The sequence below is a fragment of the Nothobranchius furzeri genome, chromosome 4 (assembly GCF_043380555.1).
Source record: "Nothobranchius furzeri strain GRZ-AD chromosome 4, NfurGRZ-RIMD1, whole genome shotgun sequence".
Classification (NCBI taxonomy): Eukaryota; Metazoa; Chordata; class Actinopteri; order Cyprinodontiformes; family Nothobranchiidae; genus Nothobranchius; species Nothobranchius furzeri.
The window spans coordinates 62,691,664-62,711,444 of NC_091744.1; the positions used below are offsets into that span (position 1 = coordinate 62,691,664).

A 19,781-nucleotide genomic window follows, 5' to 3' on the forward strand; every position below is an offset into this window, starting at 1 on the left:
TGTTTCAAATAAATAATCTTTTACATGTGAGACCATATCACTATTTCAATATTTGAAATTAAAAGTGTGTAATTTTAAACAACTGAAAAGAAGTTCTTTGTACTTCTTTCATACAGACACCGTGCTCAGTAGCTCTTGTAATAGGAAGCCTAAATCTCCTCCTTTTTCCGCTGTCGGTACAAGATCTGCTCGGGTGCAAGATCGGCTAGGGGCCCGTCAAATGCCGGTGATGTCAAAGTAGTTGATTGGCTGAATATGAACCTTACGGAATCACATAATCACGTTACGTTGTTATCACGTTACGTTGTTATCACGTTACGTTGGTCCAGGCAAATGTTTCTGTTGGAAAGATGGACAACTTTTACAAAGAAATCCATCATTACCTCTTTGAAAATACACTTTTAGCATAGAGCTGCATGTATATTTGGGCTGAACCTTAACTGCATGTGCAATTAAATTGCGATGTGACAAAAGGAGATTTTCGAATCGCAAAGGCTGCAATTTGACAGCGAGTGGTTAGTGCAATGCTAATATACGTGGAAAAACCCATAGGAATGCTAATGCTAATATCACCGATTACATTCTTACAAATTATGAATTAGAAACATGCCAAATGATTACATTTGGAGTCTAATAGAAAGTAAAACTACCATCAGTCAAATAAGTACAGATAGGTATTTTAGTAAAGCCAGAAAACTTTTAACTCCAGAGTTTTGGCTAGCAGCTATGTTAGTTAGCTAGTGTTAAAAAGCAAGTTAGCAAGTGTTAAAAATTGTTGGACGATTTTCTGAACGAGACCACACGTGGTAATAAAAAAAATCCCAGATGCATCAGTTTTGATCCTAGAGTGTGTGGTGTGCAGCAGTTTAAAAACTCCACACAAAACAATTCCACACGTTTGTCCTTGAAGAAGTTTTGCCTTTTGTCCAAGAAGCTTCTTCAGTGCAGCGCAGCCATGACACATCTATCAGAGCACTTAAACTGAGACGCACATTTTGAGTCATGTGAGCAAAACAGTGAACAGCTGGGTAACGTTGGGACCTGCTAGGATCACCAGCACCAACAACACAAACAGGGAGCTCAATAGAGGGAGGGGCCAGTGACATGGCCTCATTAGGAATTCAAATGGCCTTATCAGCGAGTCCTATTGCCCTATCAGTGTGTTTGTTTCAGACCACACCATATAAGCCTCCGACTCCCAACCCAAGTTTCAGAACTCATCAAGCTTCTTGGATGAAACTTCTTCATGAAAAACAAGACAAGTTCAGTTGTTCCAACGAATCCTTCAAAAATGCTCACACACAAACTAATAATGGGAAAAATCCCAAAACCGATCAAACGTGACTTTGGAGCAAACAAACTTGACCTAAATTGTTGCTAGCTGTACAAGCTATCTAGTGAGCAGGTATCCCAGAAAACGAATTGAGTTTTAAGCCAATCGGTATGCAGGTCCGACCTACTGTGACTCACTTTTGAAATTAAAGCTGACTTTCAAAATATATATATATATTAGAAAAAAACTACAGCAATAGAAAAATGGCTCAACAATGATTTATAATACTTGGGGAGAAACTCACTGTGAAATAACACATTCTTAAAGAAGAATGAGAATGACTGTATTAGTTAGTTTAGAGTTTTACAAGCTTTCAGTTGTTTCATTATATATTTACCTGTTTTTAATTTTGAAGATTTTTTTTATTTAATTTAGAGCATTTTGAAGTTTTATTAATTTAGAGTATCGTAAAGTCAGGGGCATTCAATTCCAGGCCTGGAGGGCCGGTATCCAGCACGTTTTAGCTTTAAACCTGTTTTAACACAACTGATTTCAATCAGCAGGTGGTTAGCAAGCTTCTGCAGAGCCTGATGAGCTGCTGCACAGGTAAGTCAACCACTGAGGCCCTGTCCACATGTAGCCGGGGATCTGCCAAAACGTAGATATTATCTACGTTTTGGCCTGTCATCCACACGAAAACGGAGTTTTTTCACACGAAAATGGATCTTTTTAAAAACTCCGGCCAAAGTGAAGATCTGCGTTTTCTCCGTTTTGGGTGTCTGCGTGTGGACAGACAAAACCGGAGTTTTAAGGTCCGCAATGTCACTTTCTGCGACAAAAAAATGCTGACGTCACGTGTGCGACCTGTGTTTACACTAGCCGACAGCATGGATGCCCTCAGAGCTGCGCTCGCTTTATCAATTGTCCAAGCGCTTTTTGCTTGTTTGTTTTTGCAAGCGGATTTACTGCTCCTTGTGGAAGACCACAGACGAAGGACGAGGTTAAGAATGGGGGAAGTACTGCCGCCTACAGGTCTGGCATGTAACGTATTTATCCGGGTACGTGTGGACAGAATTTTTTTTAAACGAGGTGGTGTGGATGCAAGTTTTTGGAGGGGCGGATATTCGTTTAAAAAAAAAACCCGGCTACGTGTGGACTAGGCCTAAATATAGTGTGTTGGAGCAGAGAAACCACTAAAACGTGCTGGATACCAGCTCTCCAGAACTGGAATAGAATACCCCTGCCTTAGACATCAACAGATATGTTTTCCACAACACTTGTATTTTTCACTATCATTTATGTAATCACAAATTCAGATTTATTTTTCATCCAAATTAAACTTGTATTTTAGACAACATGATGAAAGTTAATGTTGCCCACTGTGGCTAAAACCAGCCAAAAGTCCTAAAAACTGAGAAAGTTTAAGACAACAAACTCTTCCTGGGTTTCTAAATTTTTCGTAAACAGCCTGCTGCAGCACAGCTGAAGAAACAGTTTCCTCAGACCTTTGCCTTTTACATTTTGCTCCCCACGCCACGGTGCTCCAAAGACAATACACAGCATACGACTCAACTTGCTACCATCTGAAGAAGCAGCAAAAAAACATACAGAGACACAACACAGGCTGAGTTTAACTTCTCAGTTGGCACACTGCCTGATTTTAATTTATTATTCTTCTAATTGTCAAATCAGTACGAGCAGCAGGATAATTATTCAAACAAAGAAATTAGAACACATTTTAACTTATTGTTCAGCAAATGTTCACATATCATAAAAGACCAACAAACTGGGCCTGTAACCTGGAGCTATAGTGTGACTACTCGTCTGTAATTGCTTTAATTGCACTTTCCATGGACCATGTAACATGCGAAAAGAAATGTCTGTTTCAGCTCTGAGTAAATGAGGACAATTGTGAAAACACTCTTGGCTTGAAAACAGCTCATTTAAAAGAAAAGTCCACTTTAATGGAAAACAGTTCAATAAATGAAGAAGGAGCAAAAGTACTGCATCATAAAAATGAGTTATAAACAGTTGTGACTGCATGGCTGATAAAGCTGTGGGCTACTGTGTAGAATTAGAAAACATTCTAACAGATTTCCAGGGTTTAGACCAGTGGGAAGTGCTATCATTATTCTCATTTGAAGGATCTGTATGTTTATTATGGTCACAGAAAACTGATTCTGAGATAAAAACAAGTTATTTTCATATAACCTGTTCAGTAGAGCTGCACAGGACAGAGCAATGGATCTAGTTCAGACAAGCAGTTTAAAAAGGAGGCTTGTGAAGGCAACACCTCACCATCAGTACCTGAATGTCACATCAGAAGACCCACACCCACTGATAAATTAACCTAATGCCAGTGAACACAACACACTCATTTCATATATATATATATATATATATATATATATATATATATATATATATATATATATATATATATATATATATATACATATATATATATATATATATATGTATATATATATATATATATATATATATATATATATATATATATATATATATATATATATACATATATATATAGTTGTTCTTCACATTTGGTTTAAAGTTGAAGCATGCATAATAGGAGATGTGTAATGTTAGTTATCTAAAATGATTTAGTTTTTCTTTTTGCATGAGTAGGAAACTTTGCAAATATTGGTATCAGTTTTGGTAAGGGTTCATTTCAGTTCATATCAGTATCTGAACTTAAGAAATGCACTAGTATAAAGGTATCGGTAAAGAAGCAGGCATCAAACATCCCTATACATAAACACAGTACTGAGTAAAATATTTAAACAGAGAAACACTGTCAACAGAAAATCCTTTGAGACATAAATATGATTGCTTGTTTTGATCTACATACAAAAACAAAGTGACTGACCCCGAGCATCCAGCCAAAGTCATCCAGAAACATCTTCATCCTGGAAGTGAGGGTCTGGCCGCCAAAGAGCCCTGATCTCAACATCATGGAGTGTGCCTGGGATTATGTGAAATGACAGAAGGGTGTGAGGAAGCTAACATTCACAGAAGATCTGTGGTTAGTTCTCCAAGTTTGGAACAACCCAGTTCCTTCAACACTTGTGTTCAAGTGAACCTAGAAGATCTGATGCTGTTGTAAAGACAAAGGGTGGTCACACCTAATATTGATTTAATTTAGAAGGCTGAGCCAATCACATCCCATGGTGTTACAGCTTTGTCTGCATTTTCATTTTAATATTCCGAATTCCTTCATGTCTATTTTTTCAACTCAAGTCTGGTTGAATTCCAGCAATCCACACTCCCAAGTCCACCTTGTCCTTCACCGGGTTCGATCTCTGCTGAGCTGGCACTGCCACAACAATGTTTGGACAACCGGGACGCCTGGTAAAACGGGCCTTGCTTGAGGCACATATGCCCTCAACAGTGGCTTATTGGTTCATAGTTCAATAGTGCTCTCACAGATTCAGGTTAAATACACTAATGGATATGGCCCCAAGTGTCCCAGCCACTAAAAGTAGTCAGTAGCCAAGCAAGCTTTTATTTTGTCTGGTTGAGCTGCTTCTCTGGTAAAACCACAGGGTTACATATGCTCACAAGCTACCACTTGTAGTTCTTTTTGACTCCTATGATCACACTTCCATGGAGAGTATTTACACATGTGCACCTGTTGTGGCTTTGCCAGTTTAATTAATCATGAGGACAATTGACTGCAAACGTTAAGCCTGTTTGTTTAGGAGACAGTCAGTCCCTGCGATGTTAAACCCCGCACGCAAGAAAAATCGTAATATTTCATCCTCAGTCGTCCTGACTGCATCATCACAACACCAGAAACAACTTTTTATTTTTAGTTTTTTACAGAGATACCCTTCTAGCAGCAGAGGGAGGAAATGGGTTGGAAATGGTCAGTGTAATGCTTTTAGTCCGGCCCTCTCTCAGCACTGACAGCAAACAACACAGAGTCATTAACAGCCTCCCTGTGAGAGTGTCACAGACCCAGGATGGTCCGATTATTTTGATTTTCAAGCTAAAGTAGAAAATGTTTTTCTCGGTTTACAAGGGGGGGAATGTGCCATAACAGTCACAAGTATTTTTCCTTTTCCAAGTTTGCTCTATTGTCTTGTGTCTTCCTGGGGAACAGCTGGAATTGTGTTAATTTCATGCTGGAAGGGATACACAAGGGAGCAGGTTTCCATTGCATGTCGACCTGTCTTTTTACCGGGGAAAAAAATGATATGAAAAGGCAAAACTGTAACAAGGAAGGGTCTGTGGAATGGAAAGAGGTCAGCTGTTTAGTGGAACTCAACAGCGCGTTAAAGTAAGGGAGAAAAATGAATTTGTTTGGCATGGGAATGGGAGAGGTGGTTCGGAAAAGACTTTCACAATTTGAAAAACCGGAGGAGACGGAGGAAGGAGGGAAATGAGGGTAAATCACGGAAGAGACAGCAGGGAGGCAAGAGGCATGATGATGACGAAAAAAGGGAGGACAAAGCAGGGGACCGTGGTGACATGTACTTTGCACTGATAGGGCTGAGCTGAAGGAAAAAACAGAGTGAAAAAGGAGCAAAGAGTGTGGCGTTGAATCAAGAGAACATTACAAAACTATAGTGGCTGCAGGAGTAATGTCTCCATTATGAACCAGAGCTTTGAAGGCTTCAGGACAAATTGTGGGGAGAAAAAAATGAATGTGCTCCCCAGAGTGGGGAGCAATGGGTTACCATAGAAACAGTCCTGACGTCAGAGCGTGCATTATGTGATTACTCATAGAGTCTGTTAAGTAGCCAATAAAACAGGAGACCATTACTCTCTCTCTCTCTCTCTCTCTCTCTCTCTCTCTCTCTCTCTCTCTCTCTCTCACACACACACACACACACACATATACACACACACACACACACACACACACACACACACACACACACACACACCAGGATGGCCAGAGCTCAGGTTACACATATACTTCAATATGCGCACATACTCTAAAAGTACAAGCTGAAGCTTATAAACACATGTACACACACACACACACACACACACACACACACACACACACACACACACACACACACACACACACACACACACACACACACACACAGCCAACTCACTTCCAGCTGTTATTAAATACAAGCACACTCAGACGATACTTTTTTACAATCAAGCTCATTAAAAAAATCCCATTTTTACCACAACTTTAGATCTGGACCGGAGGTCATGCCTGTTAGGAGGTTGCTAAATAAGCTCAGTCTGATTCTTCATGTCTGAGAGCCAAAAGTGTTCATTCTGTAAGCGAAAATCTGGTTCTTCAACTACCTCATGAGCACAGACACAACCACAAAATCTGCATGCTCTGCATTCCACACACTCTGACCCATGTCTGACAAAAGGCATCAAACACTGACATGTACACTTGTGCGTCACTATACACACACACACACACTCACATGCACATTTCCTCTCGCCATCTCCCACACATTCTCCTAGGGGAGTTAAAACACTGTTAGGGCTGATAAGGATCCAGTTAAACAGAGACGATAAACAGTCACTGTGGTAATTAAGGAACCCTGACCTATCTGAGGAGAGGATGCACAGACGACTATGTGATCCAGACTCCATTACAAAGGCCATGTACATTCACAGACAAATGGGCAAGAGCTCAAAAATCTGGAGAGGGCAGACATTCTTTTGTTTTGAACTGAGTCATTGGAAACAATAAAAACACGGACTTCAATATTTAATCTGTCTTTTTATGCTGGTGGTAAAATTAACTTCTGTATTTTACACTGATGTCATAAAAGGCTGTTTGCATTTTTTTGTCACTTACAGTTTTCATTAGTTTGATTGAATTGTATTTAAACAGTTTTAGTCAGATTGTTCTGAGCCTTAAAACATTCTTGGTTATTATTGCTTCTAGGTTCGCATACATCTGTGTCTCATCTGAAACAGCACACCTGTCTTCATCAGTAATCTCACTAACCAGCAGGTTAACTCCTATTTTTTATTGCTCCAGGTTTTTTTTTTGTTGTTGTTGTTGTTGTCAGATTAAAGTGTTTTGGTCTTTATCCTCCACCTGAGTCCAATTAGGGTGAAACTTGGAAAAAATAGAATAATTTCAGTATTTCAACTTAGATTTAAACATTTTAAAGGCTCAGAAAACCTTTGTAGGTGTTTTGGATTCATTTGTTGGTTAGAGGGTGACACTTATAGTCTAAATACTCTAGAAAATTGATGCATTTTATTTTATACATGCTGCCACTTGGGGACGTCATCAGGAGACATGGCACTGATTTTCACAGCTATGCTGATGACACACAGCTTTATGCTGCTGTGTCCCCTGATGACCTTTAACCAGTAAATTTACTTTTAAACTGTATTTTAGGTACAAAGTCATGGACGGCAAAAAACCTTCTTCTGCTCAACCAGGACAAAACAGAAGTTTTATCATCGGTCATGAAAACAAGTGAGATAGATCGTTTTAACAGAACTACAAATTTTCAAACTTTCTAACTGTGTGAGAAATCTGGGCGCTCTTCTTGACTCTGAGCTCAATTTTATTCCACATATGAAAAATACAACCAATCAAATTATTAAATAGCCAGAGTCCACCCATGTCTCTCTCTTGCCAGCAAAGATATGTTAATGCATGCTTTTATCTCAAGTAGGTTAAATTATTGTAATGCCTTGTTCCTTGATCTACCCAAAAATAATATTTGTTGCCCACAACTACTCCAGAATTCAGGGTGGGAACTTGGAACATATTACACATGAATATGTAATACACACACACACACACACACACACACACACACACATATATATATATATATATATATATATATATATAAACTTTATTGTGCTGTGTCGTGTGCAGTGAAGGGGTAAGGGTTAGAGTGTGTCCTGCCTGTACGTTAAGTTGTAGTGACTGATCCAACTACGTTTCAGGCTTTTTTCTTTTAATCTAGATTGATTCAGGTGACATTTCTGGTGATTACTGTTCCTGTATATGAGCTCAAGAAGACAGGAACCAATCAGATCACAGCAATGGCTTTTTTACATAGTTGGAACAAGAAATCCCATTCCCATAAAATATTCCAATTAATCAATGTGCAGCAAATAAAGATTAAATTAAAATCAAAAGTTGGTGTTTATTTATTGGCATGCACGAGTGCAGGGTTAGTATTTCAGATGAGAGAGCTGCAGATGAGAGACTCCCAAAGCTTAAATGCTGATCTCATCCCATTGGAACACGACATCACATGAGTGTCATTAGTCCACATCTGTATTTTTAACTGTCTTTAATGTTCATGACGCAAGTTCAGTTATTGCATTTTGGACAATTGCTCCATGTCACTGCTCTGCCACAAATGTGACTGAGCTCTGGTGAAAATCTGATATACTATACTCTGCATCATCGCTAATACGGTTACAGTGATATCACCTCTGAGATGATCCAATTAGAAGCGTACGAGCCCAGTAGCTCTCTCTGCTTCTGCACATCCCAGTGAATGTGCCTTATTTGTGCACTGATTAGTGAGCACATATGTATACATCTATGCATTACAGTGTGCTGGTAGGTGTGTGTGTGTGTGTGTGTGTGTGTGTGTGTGTGTGTGCGTGTGTGTGTGAGTGTGTGTGTGTGGGTGTGTGTGTGTGTGTGTGTGTGTGTGTGTGTGTGTGTGTGTGTGTGTGTGTGTGTGTGTGTGTGTGTGAGTACAAACTGCAGTCCATCTGGCAGGTCACTGAATTTAATGAGTCTTGTATTCATGTAGCATGCACAGTAACATCTGCAGCCTGAGGCACCGACCAGGTGCTATGATACAACATCTACATGAACACACAGATCGTGTACACACACACACACACACACACACACACACACACACACACACACACACACACACACACACACACACACACACTCATTTGTATGTATATGCTTGTGTGGACCTCCATTGACTTCCATTCACTTTAGTGACTCCACTATGCCTAACACATGCTCTAACCCTAATCTTAACCAAACAAACCTAAACTAAAAGTTCATTCACCATACCTCTAACACCAAGTTTTGGGTGCTTAGCATTGTGTGGACCAGCAAAATGTCCCCACAATGTGGAAATGTCCAGACATTACAGGTTAGTCAAAATGTGTCCACGTAAGACAAGTACACACACACACACACACACACACACACACACACACACACACACACACACTATGCCCTTTAAAAACTCACTCTCAGAGGACTAACTTAGAAACATAAAGTTCTTCAAACAAATTCAGAGATCAAGAACTGAGTCATGAAATGTGATTTATTATTGGAAAAAAGTTAAATTCTTCTGCAAGAACTTTTGAATGAGGCCGATTATATTTTCAGTTCTTTTTGTTAACAATCTAGATGTCTCGCTAATTGTGTGACTCAATCTCTGTGGAAGCAACGTGATGTACTTAAGTGTATTTTCTTTGAATAAAAGAGAAACCTAACCATCCATACATTTGCCACACCCCCTTATCCTCACTGAATCTTCAGTGGTCAACAGGAAAGAGGCGGAGGATTGCATGGACAGGTATCCAGTCCATCACAGGGACGAAAATGGACGTAACCTTTCACTCACACACTCACACCTATGGAGTACATGACTTTATCCGTAAGTGGTTTGGTTTAGACAGCTGGGGAAGCTACAGCTAACCCAAGTTAATCCCCTGACCTGAGCAGGGGACTGTTAATGCTTGAGACGAGCACCCAATTGGGAGCCAAAACAGTTTTGCATCACATTGTATATGTCAATAAATATCATCAAGCTGCATCTCTACAAAACTCTGATATAAAATCTCTGAGTAAACGACCATATAATCCTATTTACATGTACCAAACACAACTATAACTAATTAAATCAATCATGACAAATTTTTTTCATGAGGAAAAGAAAAAAAATCAACTTTTTTACCGTTAGGCTTTCAAGTTGTTAGAAAGCATTCAGGCAGTAACTAACTTTATTTAACTTTATTGCGGCAGGAAGGACAAGCACGCAGCATTAATCTTGTTACTCTCAGCAGAACTTCCTCTGATCTCGACGCTACACCTCTTTATATATTAAAAGTGTTCTGCTGCCCCCGGTGTTCAGTTCAGTACTCAATATTTGCAATGTTCCATGAGCTGTTTCCATGTTAATATTTACACATCCCAACAAAACCCACAATGGACCACAGTGATTAAATACACATTGTGGTTACAGATACATATATTTTCCATCCATCCATATTCTGAAGCCGCTTTGTCCATGCGGGGTTTTGGGGGGGGGGGGGGGGGGCTGGTGCCTATCTCGAGCACTCAGCGGGCAAGTAGGCGGGGTACACCCTGGACAGAGTGCCAGTCCATCGCAGGGCAACACAGAGACACACAGGACAAACAACCATGCACACACACACATTCACACCTAAGCACAACTTAGACAGACCAGTCAACCTAAAAGTCATGTTTTTGGACTGTGGGAGGAAACCGGAATACCCGGAGAGAACCCACGCATGCACAGGGAGAACATGCAAACTACATAGGCCGGGATTTGAACACAGGACCTTCTCGCTGCAAGGCAACAGCTCTTAACCACTCAGCCCAATTCAATTTTCCATTCAAGTTTATTTATATGGCGCCAAATCACGACAAGAGTCATCTCAAGGCACTTCACACAGTAAACATTTCAAGAATACGATGTTCAAAAGAACTGTAACTATTAATTGGTAAGGGATTGATTATTAGGTCTGAATGAAAAATGGTTGCTACTCCTCCTCCTCGCCCTGTACTTCGAGCAATATGATGATTTAAATAATTAAAAGGAGTCGTCTCGTTTAAATAAACATAGCCCTCCTACTGCAGCCAGGACTCTGTGAGAGAGGGCAAAGACATTTGAAAGCGTGGGCATGTCATCTGTGCCTCACTAACATTATTTAAAAAAAAAACCATTGCTTGGGTGCTAATTGTCTTGAATGATTAAAAAAAAGATCAATCAGGATTAATTAACTACAAAGCCTCTGATTTATTTGATTAATCAAGTCCCACTCTTCCTTTTCAGAACTGCACAGCATCTCAGTAGGGAACAATCTAATCAATTACAGCAGCAAAGAATTAGACTATTGTTCCTGCTAGTGAGTGTTTAATCTGTTACACATGCATGCATGAACATCAGACTTCCTTAAAATGTTTCCAAATTTTCTAATTTTAGAAATTTTAGAGTATGATAGGCATCGTAAAAAAGAGTAGTAGTAGTCTAGACTTACATTTCTAGTGCATATTACAGCAGGTTGCTGCAACTTGCAGCTGACTCCTCAAATTACCCAGTGCACTAGTGCCAAAAAAATCTGTGAGGAGCATTAATGAACTTTGTGCATAGTCTGACTGTGTTTTTATTTATGAAGAGCTGGAAGTGAGTTGGTTGTGTGTGCGTGTGTGTGTGTGTGTGTGTGTGTGTGTGTGTGTGTGTGTGTGTGTGTGTGTGTGTGTGACTTCCTAATTAGGACCAAAAATGGCATTTTCACTAAACTTCTGAAGACCGATGAGCCTTATTAGAACCAAAACCCGGTCCTAATACGGTGAACGCTGTTTTAGGCATAGGGATGAGGTTTAGAGGTTTAGAAGATTTTGTTACAGTTAGGTTTAGGAATACATGGGTTAGGGTTTGAGTTTGGCATAAATACAGTTACTAAAATGAATGGAAGTCAAAACAAAGTCCTAATATGGATAGAAAAACAAATTTGTGTGTGATCAAAAATGGTCAAAATAGTGGAAATGAAGCAAAACTGAGAATCACATACAGGGGGAAGTTCTGTTGCTGTTTGGACAAATGTTGAGGGGAAGTAAAAAGGGAAGTACGCTAACTAACAGCTAGTGGAGGGAGGAGAAAAAGGAGGGAGAGAGCAAATTATTGACTTAATGGTAGAATCAAAGCTGTCAGGGGCTTCAGAGATGCTGCTTGTGTTGTTTGGACTGGGCCTTCTAGAGCGTGCCATGTGATGATGGAAATCTTACACTCACTCAAAACAAGCCCACTGAGATTTTCATCCAGCAGTCTTTGAATCCATCAGAGCATTCCACCAGGGCACAAATGAATGGGTGCTTTTTATTTGTATGGCCCTGGTGTCATGTTCTGCGTCCTGCGTCCCCCTCATGTGTCTCCTTGTGTTCTCCAGCCCTCTCTAGGTTCCCCTTATGTGTCTCCTTGTGTTCCTCATGTGCCTCCTTGTGTTCCCCAGCCCACTCCAGGTTTTCCCCTTAGGTGTTCCCCTTAGGTTTCTGACCCCTTTAGTTCTCCAGCTCCCTCCAGGTTTCCCTCAGGTTCCCCCTTAGTGATTTCAGATTTGGTTTCCCAATCCCTGTTAGTATGTTTCTTCTGGTGTCTAGTTTTCAGGTTTAGGAGTTCACTTATCTTTAGTTCTCTCTGTAGATTAATTTTACCTAGTCAGTTTTCCCCACTTAGTTAATAAGTCTCACCTGATCCCTTCTGATCTCACTCCCCACACACCTGTCACCTGTTTCCTTGATTGTTTCCCTCTGTGTATATATCCCTCTGTGGTTTGCGCATTAGGATTTTTGGATTTCGGGGTTTTTTTTGGCTACATGCCCTTTTTGAATTCTACTTTTGGAATATTATTCCTAATAAAGGATTTTATGTTTTCTACTACTCCTGCCTTGTGTCATCCTGGTTCTGCATCTTGGGTCCAAACCTCCTCCTGGCTGACATCGTGACACCCTGCCTCGTTTATCTGAGTACATGATGCATTTGTTCATGCATCAGTGTAGAATTAAACAGGGTTTATCTTTAAAAACACTGTTGTTACACATCAGACCTTATGACGAAACTACTCGGTGAGTTTAAAATTATTTGTCTCTTGAGACACACCAATCTTCACCATCACTGGCATTTAAAAAGACTTCACAGACTCCAGAGAAACTGCAGTATCTGATATTTGATTTTTAACTGAAAGAGGTAAAACACCTGATAAATACTTTCTAAAATTAGAAAAAAATTTCCTCCCTAAAAGAAATAATAATACAGATGAAGAAAGACTACGCTCTTTAAGATTAGCAGTTTTTTAAGTAAGGAAAACTCTTAATTAATGAAGATGAACTCAAATGACAGATATTGAGGCAAAGAGGTTTGAGATTTGCAAATTGATACTCAGTTGGTTTTGGGAACTGATTTCATCATAATAATTCCTTAAAATTATGTCATTGGTCTGATATCGAACGGTAAAGAGCAGGTTAACTGAAAAACTATTTTTTTCTTAATATTTTTTTAATGATCGGTCATGGTGAATGTGAAAATAGTCTACCCCTATTTCCTGCATTAGCTTCTGATAGAAAATAGATGGAAAAACACTAGGTTCAGAAAAGCTTGACAGCTCTTTGACACACTGTCAATTAACATTCATGGACTCACCAGTTTTGGCTTGCGACAGCAAAGGCTGTTGATGGTTTAGCATCCAGGAAACAGCAGAGAACATCATGGCTATTGTAAGCTAACTGTTAGCATTAGCAACTCCACCACACAGCAGAACTTCTTCAGGCTTGTGTTTAAGGAGATAAACATCAACATTGCAAAGCAAATGGAGTCAGTGACAGAGTCATGTTGCTGTCAGCCAATCAGAGGCGAGGTGTCCAAATATCAGGAAATAAGACTCCAAATCCTGAAGTCTGAAGTTACGTTTCCTCCAGCTGACTTGTACTTCCTCAAACAAGTGCACTGGGGTTTTCAAATGATTTACAAGGCGTTTGTGCATTTATGCAAATTTATTAAAAATAAGAGCAAAGTTCATCTTTAATGTAAACTATAATTTAACATTAGTTTTGGAGACCTTTGCACATAGGTATTTAGGATCTAACAGTTACTTTGTGTTCCAGGTCATTGTCTTAAAGCTGTTTTAGCGAATCTGCAAACATGATTGGATTTGAACACTCACCCCTCTCTGAGATGCTTGCCGTAACTGGAAACCAGCATTGCCAGAGGAAACGAGATGGGGCTAAACACCAGTTGCTGTTTTGTTTTTTTTTTTACTTCCAAATGTCTTTTGTTGTCTGTGACAAATGGTGTATTTATTTTTTTATTTTTTGGGAGTTTGTCTTAATGTTGAAGTGGTAGCAGCCAGCTGTTTCTCCTTCTCTGATATTATTGAGCGGAGAGCCTTGCAGCAGTTGGGTTCTGTCGCTAAATACATGAGTGTGTAATGAGTGAAAGACCCAGGGACGTTCAGTGAGACCGACAACCAAATATTCCACTTTGGGCATTTGGTTCGAAACGTGTAATTGTTGGAATTTTTTTAACCAAATCCAAAAGAATCACTTTTGAAAAAGGATTTTGTTTTTTTTAATTTGTAATCTCCACAATATATTTATAGCTAAACTATGTTGGAACGTTGTTGAGAGGTATAAAAAATTATTTTAGGCTAATTTGCTTTCCAACTTTGATATAACATATTTAATTTTATTCTCTCTGTGAGAAAAATACTTTGTTCCAGAATATTTTTTAAAGACAGTTTTTATTTCTGGTTATTTAAAAGCAAGAAGATGAATTGTTATTTATATATATATATATATATATATATATATATATATAAGCATTAAAGCCATTGGTTGACTTTATGTTTAACATTTATTTAATAGTAAAAAATTAGAAATGTAACTATTTTATATTTTATAACGTTTGCTAGTGTTTGATGCATCCAGGATGATTTACTGTTTTATTTTGTCACCTACTGGTGTTTCAATTTATTCAAGCAGGGGACATCACCTTGATTGCTTGCCTGTGTGTGTGTGTGTGTGTGTGTGTGTGTGTGTGTGTGTGTGTGTGTGTGTGTGTGTGTGTGTGTGTGTGTGTGTGAGTGTGCATTTTAAAAAGTACTCGTGTACCGCTGTGTCCAAATTAAAACAAAATAAAAATATCTCTTATGGTTTTTACATTTAAGTCATTTTTGTACCCTACAGCAAACTTATACTTCTGCATTAGAGTTGTGCATACTGATCACCATTATTTTATGCAACACAATGAAACATGTCATTTTGCATTTAAAGCTTCCACCTGCACCACAATGTGGACCACATGATGAAAATAAAACCAGGGGATAAAAACTGTATTTGAAAGAAAATTGGTGATTGAAAATGAAAATAAATAAATAAATAAAAAATTACAGAAAACATAAAATATCTTTTTTTTTCACATTTGGACCATTGTTTTGAATGCATGTCCTTCATGCCAATATGGTTTTTCTCCTGTTTTAGGTTTATTAATCAGCTTTAACATAATTTTTACTATAGAGACCTCAGACTCGTGTCCTAAAACTTGCTTTTTGTTTGATGCTGGTCATGCAGTATGCAGTGGGTTCATAAAAATCTCCTTTTTTCAGGGCAGCTACTGGTTGCTGCTAGAAACCAAAATGGTAAATCTGCAGACCAGAAAACCAAAACTATGAGTTAATTTATGCTAAAGCGCTCCGTAACTGAGCCGGACTGCAGAGTCAGGGAATTATTCTCTGTGGCTTCAAACTGTGGCTGTGAGTGATGCCTACAAGTGCATTATTCAAATACATAGGTATTTCACTTTATTAAAAAACAAATCAAGAGAAAGACAGAAAGTTGTTGTGCTGTTTAGAAGTAAAACGAGTTTTTTTTAGCAATGGTCCAAAAATAAATCACTATAAAACTGGATTGAGCTGAATTCCATGAAGAAACTGGAACAGCAAAGAGAATGACGGGCAAAATGATGGAGCAAGTAAAAAGACGAGCATCCACCTTAAACAACAAGAGTAATGTATCTGAGAGACATGCTGCTGCATCAGTTTCAGACCCCTTTCTACCCATCTGAGACCTGTTAGGAGAAAACCAGCAAGATGTGACCTGAATGAACCACTAACAGCCCCCTGTTCATCATGCTCTCTACCTCCTCTGCCAACACACAGCAGACGACCACATCAGTTCACGCCTGCATACAACCGCAAACCCAAATGAGTCCCTGCTGAAGTTCCTGTGCCGTTAATTCATCTTTTGTGGGTGTTTTAATGGAAAATAAGTGCAAATAAGAGTTAGCATACAGAATAGGTGTGTGCGTGTGTGCGCACGCGTCCGTGCACATGTGTGTGTGTGTGCATGCAGGCTCATCTGTGGAACATCTGCTCAACCAGCCCAAGGCTCCTCTCCTCTTGAGAAGTGGGTCACGTTTCCAGATGACGTCAAAAGTCCTTCTGCCGCTCCAGTCTTTGGAGCTTTGCCAAAACCGCCACATGCTAACAATGGAAATCCTGTCTCTGAAGTCGTGATGAATCTCCAGTCAAATCAAAGTTCTTGAACGTTGATTCTGAAGTGGGTCTGACCACGGCAGCAAAAGCTGAGGAATTGATTATTCATGAAGGGAAACAAAAATAGCCCCAAATGGATTTTCAGTTTCACGAAGTCAGAAAGGAGCAACAACACAGGTCGTGATTATCTTATTTAAGGAGGCAACTATAGAATGTTAAACCAAAACATTCAGATGATTTTATGTTCATACCAGAATGACTTTGTGCACACAGAGTATGAATGAAAAGTAAGCATCTAAAAAATCTGAGAAAAAAGGTGAGGATACAGAAATGTGATCTGACAAAGTGATAAAACAGACACAAAACATGGCAACACTGGAACAGCACAGTATCTAACACAAGAAAAATATTTAACCCATTGAATTATAATATTACATGAATTGATCAATAAAAATATAAACTTTGAAGCTTAACTTTTTGATAAATGCTAAAAAAAATCTAAATTTAGAGCACCATATTCTAATTATTACTAGCAATTTCTATTGAATACAGTTTATTTATAAAGCGCCAAATCACAGCAAGAGTCGTCTCAAGGCACATCACAAAGTAAGCATTCAATAGGTCATCAAGACCATCAGTAAAAATGTTCCTATATAAGGAACCCAGCAGATTTCATCGAGTCACTGACTAGTGTCAGTGACTTTACAGCAATCCTCCTACTAAGCAAGCATGCAGCGACAGTGGAGAGGAAAACTCCCTTTTAATAGGAAGAAACCTCCAGAGAATCCTGGCTCAGTATAAGCAGCCATCCGCCATGACTCATACACACACACACACATACACTCACCTAAAGGATTGTTAGGAACACCTATTCCACTTCCCCTTATTGCAATTATCTAATCAACCAATCACATGGCTGTTGCCTCAGCAGGTGGTGGTGTAATGGTGTGGGGATGTGTTCTTGGCACACTTTAGGCCTCTCAGCGCCAATTGGGCATCGTTTAAATGCCACGGGCTACCTGAGCATTGTTTCTGACCTTGTCCATCCCTTCATGACCACCATGTTCCCATCCTCTTACAGATACTTCCAGCAGGATAATGCACCATGTCATAAAGCTCCAATCATTTCAAATTGATTTCTTGAACATGAAAATGAGTTCACTGTACTACAACGGCCCCCACAATCACCAGATCTCAACCTGATAGAGCATCTTTGGGATGTGGTGGAATGGGAGCTTCGTGCCCTGGACGTGCATCCCACACATCTCCATCAACTGCAAGATACTATCCTGTCAATATGGGCCAACATTTCTAAAGAATGTTTTCAGCACCTTATGTGATTCTGTAATTAATTCAACAGGTTAACTAGTAGTGCAGTCTATGTTAAAGAAGGTAAAATGTTATTATCACGAGAGGGAGAATGTTAAGTGGTTAGTAGCAGTGTGCTAGCCGATGGTCCCCTCCAGGAGGCCAACCCAGCTCAGCAGAACACCATTGCAGCTTCTTCTGGACACCACAACAACAGCCTTCCTTGTTGCAATTCAAGATGAGCAAGAGGTTAGCCAACCAAATCTGTTGCTGATGGTTCTAGTCAGCAAGATGAATCAAGAAGAATAAAGAACAGCCTTTGGATTAATGCAAGAGTCTATGTTGAGCCACCAGGCAGGTTAAAATACAGAAACACAAATTCCCCCAACTAGGAGAATTACTAAAGCAAGTGTGTCCATTCTAATAGCCTCTGTTCCATCAGATTTATGATACGTGATCTATATTATAAAACAAGCACACAAGAGCAAAAACATGAAACTGGCATTAGACTAGAATCATAAATAGGAGCTAAAAATAGCCCTCATTAGGGTGAAAATTACTAAATTAAATTAGAATGTCATTACAATAGCTTAGTTCAGCTCAGCTATTTTCTGCAACATTATAGTTTGTGGTATTAACACTTTGTTTTTCATTAATCAGCATTTGTCTGGGTAAAGGGCAAATACGAGAACTAATGACAGTCTTTTTCTTTATGCTAGTGTGTGTGTGTGTGTGTGTGTGTGTGTGTGTGTGTGTGTGTGTGTGTGTGTGTGTGTGTGTGTGTGTGTGTGTGTGTGTGTTGAGTGGAAGAGGGTTAAATACTTAAAGTCTTTACTGAGAAACCATTTTTAACTGATTACTTTTGAAAATGATCAGCCACTCCTATAAAATAGTCTCCTATACCTATCTTTAGGTGCATTAGCATTAGCTTCTGATAGAAAATAGAACATGAAACTTTAGGATATGAAAACCCTGACTGATCTACATCATACTGTCATTGAACATTCTTGGACTCACCCATCTTGACTTGCAATGGGGAAGGCTGTTGTCGGTTTAGCATCCAGGAAACAGCAGAGAACACCTCGACTAGTAGAAGCTAATTGTTAGCATTGGTAACTCCACCACACCGCAGAACTCCTTCAGGCTTCTCTTATATGTGGAAATTAAACATCAACGTTGCAAAGCAAAGTCCGTGGTAGAGTCACATTGTCAGAGGCAAGACGTCCAAATATCAGAAAATAATCATCTGAAGCGACTTTCTCCTTTGGCTGAATTCTCCATGCTGAAACAGGTGCACCGGAGCTTTTTTTCCCCTAGAGTATTACTTTAAGGTATTTCATTCCTACTAGAGACAACTGCACATGTATTTATAAAAATGAACGATGGACCTCTTAAGGAAAACAAAACTAAACAGGATGAATCAGTTTTACTAAAGTACCCCTACACCCCCCCAGGTTTAAAGTTTTTCAGTATCAGACACTGCTGCGCACCTATCCTCTGCTAATGATCATAGCAACATTAAGTGCTGTCCCTAGCCTGGTGTGCATGGCTCATTATAACTAAAGTCATTGAGCAAAATATTTAGGATGTTCTTGGTAATGTGCAGCTTCATAACATTCATTCTAAGACTGGTTTGTATAAATTAGATTATAGAAACGGCATCCCATCATTCAAACAGATCTGCAGACATAACACCGTGTGTTTAATAATTGAAAGTGAATGGGAAAATGTGCTCACTGACCCAAATTTTAAGCCTCCTGCCATTGCGAAGGGTTAAGTAACCTGACTGACAGACAGATGTACGGACAGATTTTTTTTTTCTTCTCTAGTATATTTGGAGAGTAAAACATAGCACTAGGGAACAGCAGAAGCCTTGTTAGCTGCAGAGACAGACACGGAAAGGCGGCCAGGCAGCGGGCTGGAAGGACAGGAAGGG

At 39.3% G+C, this 19,781-nt stretch overlaps 1 protein-coding gene across 6 annotated transcripts in view; it reads right to left on the minus strand.

Moving 5' to 3' along the window:
- The window catches only part of LOC107388602 (cGMP-inhibited 3',5'-cyclic phosphodiesterase 3A), a 123,132-nt gene that overhangs the window by 86,361 nt on the left and 16,990 nt on the right, over window positions 1–19,781 (minus strand). For 2 of the 6 annotated variants that reach the window (XM_054732904.1, XM_054732903.1), the window contains exon 2: window positions 4,164–4,259. The exons of the other annotated variants lie outside the window; for them this stretch is intronic. In XM_054732904.1, the coding sequence (XP_054588879.1) occupies window positions 4,164–4,259 (96 nt within the window). The remainder of the gene's footprint in view (window positions 1–4,163; window positions 4,260–19,781) is intronic. 6 annotated transcript variants of the gene reach the window in all.